At 41.6% G+C, this 14,519-nt stretch overlaps 1 protein-coding gene across 1 annotated transcript in view; it reads right to left on the minus strand.

Moving 5' to 3' along the window:
* Window positions 1–2,129: 2,129 nt before the first annotated feature.
* The window catches only part of LOC311239081 (noelin-3-like), a 20,039-nt gene continuing 7,649 nt past the window's right edge, over window positions 2,130–14,519 (minus strand). The window contains 6 exon segments of the mRNA XM_084327313.1: window positions 2,130–3,064; window positions 3,067–3,193; window positions 3,195–3,449; window positions 4,778–4,884; window positions 6,158–6,377; window positions 7,667–7,822. Of these exon segments, the coding sequence (XP_084183439.1) occupies window positions 2,772–3,064; window positions 3,067–3,193; window positions 3,195–3,449; window positions 4,778–4,884; window positions 6,158–6,377; window positions 7,667–7,822 (1,158 nt within the window). The 3' untranslated portion in view covers window positions 2,130–2,771.

Genomic DNA, 14,519 nt, shown 5'->3' on the forward strand with positions numbered 1-14,519 from the left:
GTATATAAATGTTTTGTTCATGATTAGTTCATTATCTACAAATACCTTATAAATGTATTATAACAGGGTGTTATTATAAAGTGCTACCCATTGTTGTTATTATTATTGTGGTATTGTGAGGTCTTGTTATTGTTACTGTATTGTGTTTGTCTTGTTTTGTGTATAAAAATAATAAAAATATTTGATAAAAAAAAGAAAAGAAAGTGCTGTAACTGTTTTTAATAATTAAAAGAAAAAAATGTATAAGTGGTCTACATGTTAAAATAATAGCTCTACATTCAGACAGCCATCACTGATATAGAGTGTTTGGTCAGTAACACAGGTCTCCCAGTCCCTCCGCTCTGCAGTAAACACAAAATACATATTCTGGTATCCCATTCCTAATTTATCTAATCAGGAGAGAAAAATGGTCTGACAAAAATAAGAAATAAAAACTAGTTTTGAACAAATATGTGCTTGAAACAAGTAAAATAACCGGCCAGTGCAGTAAGCAAATTTGGCTTGGCAAGATTTCTTGAAATTAATAAAAACATCTCTCTCCTGATTGGATAAAGTGGGAACGGGATACCAGAAAATGTATTTTGTGTATACAGCATAGTGAAGGTACTGGGAGACCCATGTTACTGACCAAACACTCTATGGCTGTCAGAATGTAGAGCTATCTAACACTTATTCTAACAAAGAAACACCCCTTACAGCACCTTTTAAGAAGCCAGATAGTGTACTTTTCAATGTCTTCTGTTTTGACGGTTTTCGTCAAACGTTTCTATTTTCAAAGACATGGAGGTGGTCTGGCTGGCTCTCTGACCTTTCAATGTGCTTCCCTGTCCAGGCGACCCGCAGCGCTACATCCATTTGACCCGGAGGAGGGTGTCAACGTGTAGCCTGTCAGCAGCCAGCTGTGGCAGGTCCAGCGCCCCTGCGCTGCGGGGGAGGTCATCAGCGGGTGCTAGGGAGCGGACGGAGGAGAATAGGCCACATCTGGTGCAATGTATTCACTGTGCATCGTCCCTGTCAGGACTTTGAGTTATCAGTTCTGTATGAAGCAAATGTTATTATTCATATTATTATATTAATAATAATAATATAATATAATCATGAATATAGTATTGTTATTATATACACAAATAAAATACACGTGTGTGTGTGTGTGTGTGTGTTAGCCATGTGCGTGCATTTGTGTATGTGTGTGTGTGTGTGTATGTATGTATGTATGTATGTATGTATGTATGTATGTATGTATGTATGTATGTATGTATGTATGTATGTATGTATGTATTGTATGTATGTACCGGTGTGTATGTATGTATGTATGTATGTATGTATGTATGTATGTATGTATGTATGTATGTATGTATGTATGTATGTATGTATGTATGTATGTATGTATGTATGTATGTATGTATGTATGTATGTATGTATGTATGTATGTATGTATGTATGTATGTATGTATGTGTGTGTGTGTGTGTGTGTGTGTGTGTGTGTGTGTGTGTGTGTGTGTGTGTGTGCGTGCGTGCGTGCGTGCGTGCGTGCGTGCGTGCGTGTGTGTGTGTGCGTGCGTGCGTGCGTGCGTGCGTGTGCGTGTGTGTGTGTGTGTGTAGGGTTGCCTGGTCTGGAGCTGTCACCTGTCATGGGACGGTTGAAACAGCTGGAGGGTATCACACACACACACACACACACACACACACACACACACACACAACACACACACACACACACACACACACACACACACACACACACACACACACACACACACACACACACACACACACACACACACACACACACACACACACACACACACACACACACACACACACACACACTGTCTATGCTACCCTGTTAATAATGCTTGTAGGTCAGACTTGACAGCCTGCACATTGCACTCTCTCCATAATGAACTGTTCTATTGTATGTACTGACTGAGATTAGCCAACCAGCACCAAATAATGTTGTCACATTCCAATGGGTATTGTGTTATTAGCATTATACAATACTAATACTCCAATACAAGCAGACAAGTACTCTCCACACGCCAGCTTACTCAAAACAATAGTACCTTTATTTTCAGTGATGTATACTTTATGCAAGTGAATGCTCGTTAAAGTCATCTAATTGTTCTCGGTAGAAATGGATAATAACCATGAATGTAATTACAGTAGGGGAACGAGGAGATATTTGCAGATACAAAATACACAGATATAGAGTTACGGTATAAACGCTAGTGGGATTAGCCGACATTCATGCGCGAGAGCTGTTATTCTTGGGCTTCAACCGATAAGGCATATACTATTTTTTTCAGATTGTAGCGATAGATACGAAAAGCCAAGTTACTGTACAGTTACATTATGTTTTCACCAAATGTCTTCATTTCTCGTACAAGGTCAAGTGCAAAATGTTTTTCAGAGGAAAATAATGGGGTTCGGGGGGATTATGAATGATGACGGTAAGAAAACAATTCTGGTCCCCAAAAAAACTATAAATAAAAAATAAAAAAATAAAAGAATCTTTAATAAAAAAGCAAATAATGACAAATAAATAATGTAAATGCAAATAATGCAAATAATGTAAATAAATACATTAAAGTAAGTAAGTAAAATATATGAATATGACCAAATAAATATCTTGGCATGAATAAATTAATATATTATTAATCTAATTATAATCTATTTAATAAATAAATAAACCTCCACAGACCATGGGTTTCTGTCTTCTCTCTCATCTCTCTCTCTCTCCCCCTCCCCCCCCTCTCTCCCTCTCCCTCCCCTCAGGAGTCGTCCTCGGTCTTGATGATGTGGAACAGCGTGACGTTGAACAGCACCTGGTGACCGTTGTTCCAGCCGTACAGGGCGCGGTCCCTGGCGTTGTAGTCCAGCATGGACATGTGAAAGTACTGATTGTGGAACGGGATGTCTGTGTACTCGTAGGTGGAGGTCTTGGTGGAGTAGGCGTAGTAGACCTTGGCGCCGGTCAGGTGGGAGTTGGTGATGTAGAGCGTGCCGCAGATCATGAAGGACTCGCCTGCGTTCCGCTTCGAGTACTCCGTGTTCCACGTGTCGAGATCTGCAGCGTGTCCGGGTTCAGCCGGCTGATGACCACGTTCCCCGCGTTCTGGTTGGTGGCGTACACGGCCCACAGGCCCAGCTCGTCCGCCATCAGGTCAATGTCGGAGAAGCCGCCCCAGGTGTAACGGGTAGACGTTGTGGAAGCCCGCCGTCTCCAGCGCCCGCTGGGTGACCACGCGGCCCGTATCGAAGCTGTAGCGCACCACGATGTTGCTCTGCATCTTGTTGTAGTACAGCGAGCCGTTGTACACCACGTGGTTGGTGCCAGCCCATTTGAACGGCAGGTTGTAGGTCCTCGCCTCGGCCCCCGCCACAAACTCGCTGACGGACTTGTACTCCTTCACTATCCTGTTGTTGGTGTAACTGTCCATGTACCAAACCTGGAGATCATACAGCAGAATAAACGGAAACACACGGTGTATCGTGTAAATGGTAAATAAAGTGGTGCATTTATATAACGCTTTTATCGCTTTTTTGTTCCTCACATTTGACCCATTCACACACCGATGGTGGAGGCAACCATGCAAGGTGGCAACCTGCTCATCGGGAGCAATTAGGGGCCTTGCTCAAGGACACTTGGACACGCTGCCCAGGAGAAGCGGGAATCGAACTGGGAATCTTCCGATTACCAGACGACCGCTCTACCTTTTGAGCCACTGTCACCGCCCACTGTCGAGATAGCGTGTGAATCTCAAGAGAGCGTCGTCTAGCGTCTGCACGACAGGGAAGCGTGGGGTGGGAGGATGTAAATGATTCAACAGCCGCTCGGTGGGTAGAGAGAGTGCCGAGGTGTGTCCTACTCACCTTTAGGGTTGTAAAAAGTACCCAGAAATTATACTTAAGTGAAAGTATGGGTACCATCTCAAAATCGTACTCAAGTAAAAGTCCGAGTATTTGGCTAAAACCACACTTGAGTAAAAGTAAAAAACGTTCTACTTTTAAATGTACTTAAGTACTAAAAAGTCAAACGAACGAACTTCCCACCACAGTTACGACAGCTGAAACCCGTCCAATCTTTCGCCGTTGACTAAAGACGCACTTCTTCAATCATTATCTGAAATGAAATTATTATATATATTTTTTTATCTAACCCTAACTAACCTTACTGTGATGCACTTGTCCTAATATACTAACCAACACTATAGCACTCAACACTTTGATGAACATTGTTACTCAGCTGATAGAGTTGTACCCTTCCTGCTGTCTTGTTGTACAAAACTTGTAAGTCGCTTTGGATAAAAGCGTCAGCTAAATGACAAAATGTAAATGTAAATGTAAAGTAAACACCTTTTTTCTGACTGTCTATTCTTCTGATAGCAGGTGTTTAATCAAAGATCCCGCTTTCTAGTCTTGCACAAGGACCAATCAGCATGGGTATGGGCGGGTTAATTTTCCATTGATGGGGATTTGATTGGCTGTTTTTAAATAAAGTGCGGCCGCAGGATTAATAACGTTAACGTTAGTTCAGCCAGAGAAACCAATATACTAATTAAAATAGTTGGACCTGCAAGATTTGTACTTTGTACTTTGTAGGTCTGCATTTTAAATGTAAGGAGTAAAAAGTATGTATTTTTTCTCTGAAATGTAATTGAGTAAAAGTACAAGTATACAAACCTAATAGTACTTGAGTAAAGTACAAATCCCCCAAAACAGTACTTAAGTATTGTAACGAAGTACTATTACTCAAGTACTTTACACCCCTGCTCACCTTGTTGTTTCTGGGGGAGGCCTGTGGGTCGGTCATCCACGCTCCGAACCTGGTACCAGAGGTCTTCACTGTCACCGGGCCAGTGATCTTCATTAGCTTGCCACAGGCTGGGAACACAACAACAACAACAACAACGACAACAACAACAACAACAACACACACTGGTCAGCTCCCCTCTCCACACGCTACAATAACAGCTGCTCCTATGGCGCTTGGCATTCGGTCACAGAGCACTGGACGGCGTTTTCCTCTGATGGAGGCAAATTGATGAATGGAAAAGCTCTCGCTACAAAGTAGTTTCTCTGGACGGTTGGTGTTGGACATCTGGGCAGTTACCGGGAATCAAACCTTCCACGTGCTTCTCTCCGTCGTTCCGAGACCGACTGCCAAACTGCCAGAGGTTTCACTCTGACTCCAACAGCTAATAATAATCCACCATCTGGTCAGACCTAGCCATACAGATATCTCATATATTTATATATATATTTATTTATATATGTATTTTAAGTTCTTGGACTGGTTGTGGTTCACTTGATTTGTCTTATTTAGACACTTAAACAGTATAAAAAGTGGAACTACTGCTTTCAAGATGAGATCAAACTTCTACCATAACCAATGCACAATGAATGATTAACCCTTTCACTACCACACTACAAAGGGTTAACACTTTCACTACCACACAACAGCAGGTTAACCCTTTCACTACCACACTACAAAGGGTTAATGTTTTCACTACCACACAACAGAAGGTTAAACCTTCTACCACACTACAAAGGGTTAACCTTTCACTACCACACTACAAAGGGTTAATGCGTTCACTCCCACACTACAGAAGGTTAACCCTTTCACTACCACACTACAGAAGGTTAACCCTTTCACTACCACACTACAGAAGGTTAACCCTTTCACTACCACACTACAGAAAGTTAACCATTTCACTACCACACTACCCTCCCCCTCCTCCTCCTCCTCCTCCCCCTCCCCTTCCCCCTCCTCCCCCTCTTCCTCCTCCTCCACCTCCTCCTCCCCATCCTCCTCCTCCCCCCTCCTCCTCCTTCCCTCCCCCTCCTCATCCCCCCCCATCCTCCTCCTCCCTCCCCCCTCCCCTCCTCCTCCTCCCCTCCTCCTCCTCCCCCCCTCCTCCTCCACCTCCTCCTCCTCCTCCTCCTCCCCCTCCTCCTCCTCCTCCACCTCCTCCTCTCCCTCCCCCTCCTCCTCCTCCCCCTCCCCCCTCCTCCTCCTCCTCTCCCCCTCCTCCTCCTCTCCCTCCCCCTCCCCCCTCCCCCCCTCGCCCTCCTCCTCCCCCCCCCCCCTCCCCCCCTCGCCCTCCTCCCCCCCCCCCCCCCCCCCTCCTCCTCCTCGGCTGTGCAGAGGACTCACTGAGTTTGCTCATGCAGTTGCGGAGCCGTCCCTCCAGGCTGAGCACTCTCTGGTGGAGCTCCTCGTAGTCGTAGGCTCCCATCTCCTCCTGGATGCTGGTCAGCACCACAGACAGGTTCCTGATCTCCTCCTTGAACTGGGAGATGAGCCGGGAGTCCGTCTTGTACTGCTCCAGCACAGGGATCATGGGCTGCAGCGCCTCCATCTTCCCCTTCAGCTCCTGGGTGGGAGGCGGTCAGAATCATCATCATCATCATCATCATCATCATCATCATCATCATCATCATCATCATCATCATCATCATCATCATCATCATCATCATCATCATCATCAGCAGCAGCATCATCATCATCATCATCATTGTGTACTTTATTCTCTGAAGAGGGTCTGTTGACCAATACTGGTATATTCCATGTAAAGGTGAACAAGCAAGAGCACCCGTATACTTGAATACTTCTTGTATTCCACTTTCACGCCTGTACTGTTGACTCTGAGAACTATCTGAGGCGTTGAGATCATCATCGACGGGGAAATCAATTAACAGAAAAAGTGGCGTGATTATTCCTACCAGGGGAATATAATGACATGAATCTCACCGGCAGCCTGTCGAGATGCTGAGGGGAGAGCTTAAAGGGAGACTTGTTTGGCCAAATCAAGACAGACATGTTATTGATCTATTCCGAGATGTGTGGTTATTGATTCAGACACTTCACATGTACGCTTCCCGTGAGGATGCCTATCTCAGACCACCCCAGCTGTGTTTCTCAGGAGGATGCCTATCACAGATGCCTATCACAGACGACCCCAGCTGTGTTTCACGTGAGGATGCCTATCACAGAGCTCCATATCAAACTAGAGAGCGTACCTCAAGGAACGCATCAACTTCAAAACACTACTCCTCACCTTCAAATCCCTCCATAGCCTGCCCCCCCCCCCCCCCCCCTACCTGACTGACCTCCTTCTCCCCTACCGCCCCACCAGTTCCCTCCGGTCCTCTTCCACTCTTTCCCTCACTGTCCCGTCATCCAAACTTAAAAGTTTTGGTGACCAGGCTTTTTCACGAGCTGCACCCAGACTGTGGAACACCCTCCCTCAGACTGTCCGAGACTCTCCCTCACTCTCCACCTTTAAATCCAGACTCAAAACCTACCTGTTCTCCCAAGCTTACAACCTTCCCTACCCATAACCACCCTCCTCCAACCTACCACCTCCTTTTCCCCTTCCCTACTTCCTCTCCCTCTCCTGCCCCCCCCCCCCCCCCCCCCCCCCCACTTCCCCTCGGTTTCCTTACTTCCCTGACTGGACTCTGTATCTGTTGCTTGTTACCCGTGGTTGTATGTCCTTTGTCCTCATACTGTTGCTTATTCCCTGTGGTTCTTTGTTTCTTTGTTCATTTGTTTTGATTTGTTTTTGTTTTGTTTCTTTGTTCATTTGTTTTTGCTCATTGTCAGCGTCTTTGGGTTCCTGAAAAGCTCTTTATAAATAAAATGTATTATTATTATTATTACCTGAAAATTCTTGTTGACCAGCGTCTTCCTGTCCGACTCGATCTGTCTGAACTTTGACCTCAGGCCTTTGATCTGGCTCTCCATCCTCATGATGTACTGAAAGTCCCTCTGTGTCCTCAGGTTCAGCACCTCGATTGACTGTGACATATTCTGCACCTTTTGAGAAGAATGAAACAGCGGGCCATTGATTTCCTGTCCGCCAGAAGATTAAACCCTCCTTTATTTCCAGCCTCTCAATGGCTCGCCATGCTCTAACTTCCAAAGGGACCAATCAACACTTTGACCTCCATTGCCACATCTTTTAAGCATCAGTGTGTGAACCGAATTGAATTCTGAGTGAGGGGCAGGCATTGAGAATTAGTTACGTGACAATCAACTTTTATCTCCAGTTTCGTGGCCTATTTTTCTATATAGCGGGTAAGTTCTCAATCAATACGTATTTTTTCTTATCATATATGCATGAGAGGCGGGAGAAATTATCAAATCAGCGTTCTAGCTTTTTTTTTGCTTAATTTTTTTTTACATTTAAATAGTGATGCACTTGGGGATCGCTTCTTTGTCCAATCGTGGCCCTGATGATCATAATCAAACATATCTGTAGATACTATATCTATATCTGTACATATCCCACTCTCACCAGTTACGCTGCTGGTCAGTATGACTACTACCATACTGTCTTTACACCTGTATAACTGTACATATTATACTACAGCTCTGTACATACATCTGATTAGCACTACACTCAGTAGTACTAATTTGTATATTTTGTACCCAGTTTAATCACCTGTACATTGTCTATTGCTGTTGCACTTTACTGTTACATTTGCACTCTGGTTGGAAGCCAAACTTATTTTTGTTGTACTGTACTTGTGCTGTATGATGACAATACGTTTGAATCTAATCTAATCTAATCTAATCTAATCTAATCTAATCTAATCTAATCTAATCTAATCTAATCTAATCTAATCCTAATCTAATCTAATCTAATCTAATCTAATCTAATCTAATCTAATCTAATCATCAGATCCCTGATGATCTCCCACCCCGACCAACATTAGAATGGGTGTCATACAGAATGTGAACTGGATTTTCTTTCACATTGTCATATACTACAGTATGTGCAGGATGTAGAGCGTGCTAAGTACTTGTCTTTGGTTTATGAGACAAAAGCTACCCAGGTTTGGGGCTTTTATGAGCTCACCAGCTCTTTCTTTCTTTCTTTCTTTCTTTCTTTCTTTCTTTCTTTCTTTCTTTCTTTCTTTCTTTCTTTCTTTCTTTCTTTCTTTCTTTCTTTCTTTCTTTCTTTCTTTCTTTCTTTCTTTCTTTCTTTCTTTCTTTCTTTCTTTCTCTCTCTCTCTCTCTCTCTCTCTCTCTCTCTCTCTCTCTCTCTGTGATTGTATCTAACGTCATTGCAGCATATCCAGCAGCAAAGTGGTACGATGGTCACACATTGTGTTCTGCATGCTTTGCTAGGTTTGGGGATCCTGAAATGGCCTCACTGAAGCCCTTAGGCAGCTTAGTACATTAGTGTCAAAGGCTGTGGTGAAAGACCCAAAACAGCCGTGGGCGTACTACATTAATAATAAATACAGTTATAGCAATATAATAAATAAGCAAAATATTGTTCCCATATTGTTGATGATAGCATAGGAAATACAGTCTGAATACACAGTCTCCCACAGCATCCTAATCCTCTAAATCTCAGCAGTAGCCTTGAATTTTTTTTTTCTTTTTAACAAAGTAGTCCAATACTGCGACTCATTCTCACTCAGACACCATCATGCTGGTCCCCCAGCCTCTGTGTGTGTTCTTCTCACTCAGACACCCTTAGGCACGTCTTCTTCACGCACTGCGTTTGGCCCTCGGCACACTCCGTAGTGTCCGCGGTAAACCGTATCAGTCTGCCGGGAGACAAACCTGGGGCGCTACGTTGGCAGGCGAGTGCATAGACCTCTACATTACCGCCAGAGGCACACGTTTCCAACAGCCTCCCTAGCTCTAAAACTAACCTTAACCGTAAACATAACTTATAATTAATGTTCGATTGATCATTTAACCTTTATTAAAATCTAACTTTACATCCCAAAGATAACCACTAATCGAACCTTCAAATGAACCTTAACCCTCAATATAACCATGATGTGGGTTGGTGGTGTAGTGGTCAATATGCTTACCTCCATCCGCTGGTTCAATCTCTGTTTGGGCAAAATAAATTGCTCCTTTTTCACGAACCATAACTGCTGGAGAGTGTAGTGTAGTACTAATGTAAGATGAAGAGTGTAATGTAGTACTAATGTAAGATGGAGAGTATAGTGTAGTACTAATGTAAGATGGAGAGTGTAGTGTAGTACTAATGTAAGATGGAGAGTGTAGTGTAGTACTAATGTAAGATGGAGAATGTAGTGTAGTACTAATGTAAGATGGAGAGTGTAGTGTAGTACTAATGTAAGATGGAGAGTGTAGTGTAGTACTAATGTAAGATGGAGAGTATAGTGTAGTACTAATGTAAGATGGAGTGTAGTGTAGTACTAATGTAAGATGGAGAGTGTAGCACTAATGTAAGATGGAGAGTGTAATGTAGTACTAATGTAAGATGGAGAATGTAGTGTAGTACTAATGTAAGATGGAGAGTGTAGCACTAATGTAAGATGGAGAGTGTAATGTAGTACTAATGTAAGATGGAGAATGTAGTGTAGTACTAATGTAAGATGGAGAGTGTAGTACTAATGTAAGATGGAGAGTATAGTACTAATGTAAGATGGAGAGTGTAGTACTAATGTAAGATGGAGAGTGTAGCACTAATGTAAGATGGAGAGTGTAGTGTAGTACTAATGTAAGATGGAGAGTGTAGCGTAGTACTAATGTAAGATGGAGAGTGTAGTGTAGTACTAATGTAAGATGGAGAGTGTAGTGTAGTACTAATGTAAGATGGAGAGTGTAGTACTAATGTAAGATGGAGAGTGTAGTGTAGTACTAATGTAAGATGGAGAGTGTAGTGTAGTACTAATGTAAGATGGAGAGTGTAGTACTAATGTAAGATGGAGAGTGTAGTGTAGTACTAATGTAAGATGGAGAGTGTAGTGTAGTACTAATGTAAGATGGAGAGTGTAGTGTAGTACTAATGTAAGATGGAGAGTGTAGTGTAGTACTAATGTAAGATGGAGAGTGTAGTACTAATGTAAGATGGAGAGTGTAGTGTAGTACTAATGTAAGATGGAGAGTGTAGTGTAGTACTAATGTAAGATGGAGAGTGTAGTGTAGTACTAATGTAAGATGGAGAGTGTAGTGTAGTACTAATGTAAGATGGAGAGTGTAGTGTAGTACTAATGTAAGATGGAGAGTGTAGTGTAGTACTAATGTAAGATGGAGAGTGTAGTGTAGTACTAATGTAAGATGGAGAGTGTAGTGTAGTACTAATGTAAGATGGAGAGTGTAGCACTAATGTAAGATGGAGAGTGTAGTGTAGTACTAATGTAAGATGGAGAATGTAGCGTAGTACTAATGTAAGATGGAGAGTGTAGTGTAGTACTAATGTAAGATGGAGAGTGTAGCGTAGTACTAATGTAAGATGGAGAATGTAGCACTAATGTAAGATGGAGAGTGTAGCACTAATGTAAGATGGAGAGTGTAGCGTAGTACTAATGTAAGATGGAGAATGTAGTACTAATGTAAGATGTAGAGTGTAGCGTAGTACTAATGTAAGATGGAGAGTGTAGCGTAGTACTAATGTAAGATGGAGAATGTAGCACTAATGTAAGATGGAGAGTATATAGTGTAGCACTAATGTAAGATGGAGAGTGTAGCGTAGTACTAATGTAAGATGGAGAGTGTAGCGTAGTACTAATGTAAGATGGAGAATGTAGCACTAATGTAAGATGGAGAATGTAGCACTAATGTAAGATGGAGAGTGTAGTGTAGTACTAATGTAAGATGAAGAATGTAGTGTAGTACTAATGTAAGATGGAGAGTGTAGTGTAGTACTAATGTAAGATGGAGAGTGTAGCGTAGTACTAATGTAAGATGGAGAATGTAGCACTAATGTAAGATGGAGAATGTAGCACTAATGTAAGATGGAGAGTGTAGCGTAGTACTAATGTAAGATGGAGAATGTAGCACTAATGTAAGATGGAGAGTGTAGCGTAGTACTAATGTAAGATGGAGAGTGTAGTGTAGTACTAATGTAAGATGGAGAGTGTAGTGTAGTACTAATGTAAGATGGAGAGTGTAGTGTAGTACTAATGTAAGATGGAGAGTGTAGTACTAATGTAAGATGGAGAGTGTAGTGTAGTACTAATGTAAGATGGAGAGTATATAGTGTAGTACTAATGTAAGATGGAGAGTGTAGCACTAATGTAAGATGGAGAGTGTAGTGTAGTACTAATGTAAGATGGAGAGTATAGTGTAGTACTAATGTAAGATGGAGAGTGTAGTGTAGTACTAATGTAAGATGGAGAGTATAGTGTAGTACTAATGTAAGATGGAGAGTGTAGCGTAGTACTAATGTAAGATGGAGAGTGTAGCATAGTACTAATGTAAGATGAAGAATGTAGCACTAATGTAAGATGGAGAGTGTAGCACTAATGTAAGATGGAGAGTGTAGCGTAGTACTAATGTAAGATGGAGAATGTAGTGTAGTACTAATGTAAGATGGAGAGTATATAGTGTAGCACTAATGTAAGATGGAGAGTGTAGCGTAGTACTAATGTAAGATGGAGAGTGTAGCGTAGTACTAATGTAAGATGGAGAATGTAGCACTAATGTAAGATGGAGAATGTAGCACTAATGTAAGATGGAGAGTGTAGTGTAGTACTAATGTAAGATGAAGAATGTAGTGTAGTACTAATGTAAGATGGAGAGTGTAGCGTAGTACTAATGTAAGATGGAGAATGTAGCGTAGTACTAATGTAAGATGGAGAATGTAGCACTAATGTAAGATGGAGAATGTAGCACTAATGTAAGATGGAGAGTGTAGCGTAGTACTAATGTAAGATGGAGAGTGTAGTACTAATGTAAGATGGAGAGTGTAGCGTAGTACTAATGTAAGATGGAGAGTGTAGTGTAGTACTAATGTAAGATGGAGAGTGTAGCGTAGTACTAATGTAAGATGGAGAATGTAGCACTAATGTAAGATGGAGAATGTAGCACTAATGTAAGATGGAGAGTGTAGCGTAGTACTAATGTAAGATGGAGAATGTAGCACTAATGTAAGATGGAGAGTGTAGCGTAGTACTAATGTAAGATGGAGAGTGTAGCGTAGTACTAATGTAAGATGGAGAATGTAGCGTAGTACTAATGTAAGATGGAGAATGTAGCACTAATGTAAGATGGAGAATGTAGTGTAGTACTAATGTAAGATGGAGAGTGTAGCACTAATGTAAGATGGAGAGTGTAATGTAGTACTAATGTAAGATGGAGAATGTAGTGTAGTACTAATGTAAGATGGAGAGTGTAGTACTAATGTAAGATGGAGAGTGTAGTACTAATGTAAGATGGAGAGTGTAGTACTAATGTAAGATGGAGAGTATAGCACTAATGTAAGATGGAGAGTGTAGTGTAGTACTAATGTAAGATGGAGAGTGTAGCGTAGTACTAATGTAAGATGGAGAGTGTAGTGTAGTACTAATGTAAGATGGAGAGTGTAGTGTAGTACTAATGTAAGATGGAGAGTGTAGTACTAATGTAAGATGGAGAGTGTAGTGTAGTACTAATGTAAGATGGAGAGTGTAGTGTAGTACTAATGTAAGATGGAGAGTGTAGTACTAATGTAAGATGGAGAGTGTAGTGTAGTACTAATGTAAGATGGAGAGTGTAGTGTAGTACTAATGTAAGATGGAGAGTGTAGTGTAGTACTAATGTAAGATGGAGAGTGTAGTGTAGTACTAATGTAAGATGGAGAGTGTAGTGTAGTACTAATGTAAGATGGAGAGTGTAGCGTAGTACTAATGTAAGATGGAGAATGTAGCACTAATGTAAGATCGAGAGTGTAGCACTAATGTAAGATGGAGAGTGTAGCGTAGTACTAATGTAAGATGGAGAATGTAGTACTAATGTAAGATGGAGAGTGTAGCGTAGTACTAATGTAAGATGGAGAATGTAGCACTAATGTAAGATGGAGAGTATATAGTGTAGCACTAATGTAAGATGGAGAGTGTAGCGTAGTACTAATGTAAGATGGAGAGTGTAGCGTAGTACTAATGTAAGATGGAGAATGTAGCACTAATGTAAGATGGAGAATGTAGCACTAATGTAAGATGGAGAGTGTAGTGTAGTACTAATGTAAGATGAAGAATGTAGTGTAGTACTAATGTAAGATGGAGAGTGTAGTGTAGTACTAATGTAAGATGGAGAGTGTAGCGTAGTACTAATGTAAGATGGAGAATGTAGCACTAATGTAAGATGGAGAATGTAGCACTAATGTAAGATGGAGAGTGTAGCGTAGTACTAATGTAAGATGGAGAATGTAGCACTAATGTAAGATGGAGAGTGTAGCGTAGTACTAATGTAAGATGGAGAGTGTAGTGTAGTACTAATGTAAGATGGAGAGTGTAGTGTAGTACTAATGTAAGATGGAGAGTGTAGTGTAGTACTAATGTAAGATGGAGAGTGTAGTACTAATGTAAGATGGAGAGTGTAGTGTAGTACTAATGTAAGATGGAGAGTATATAGTGTAGTACTAATGTAAGATGGAGAGTGTAGCACTAATGTAAGATGGAGAGTGTAGTGTAGTACTAATGTAAGATGGAGAGTATAGTGTAGTACTAATGTAAGATGGAGAGTATAGTGTAGTACTAATGTAAGATGGAGAGTATAGTGTAGTACTAATGTAAGATGGAGAGTGTAGCGTAGTACTAAT

This window comes from Notolepis coatsorum (genome assembly GCF_963971535.1).
Source record: "Notolepis coatsorum genome assembly, chromosome: 13".
In the NCBI taxonomy this organism is placed as follows: Eukaryota; Metazoa; Chordata; class Actinopteri; order Aulopiformes; family Paralepididae; genus Notolepis; species Notolepis coatsorum.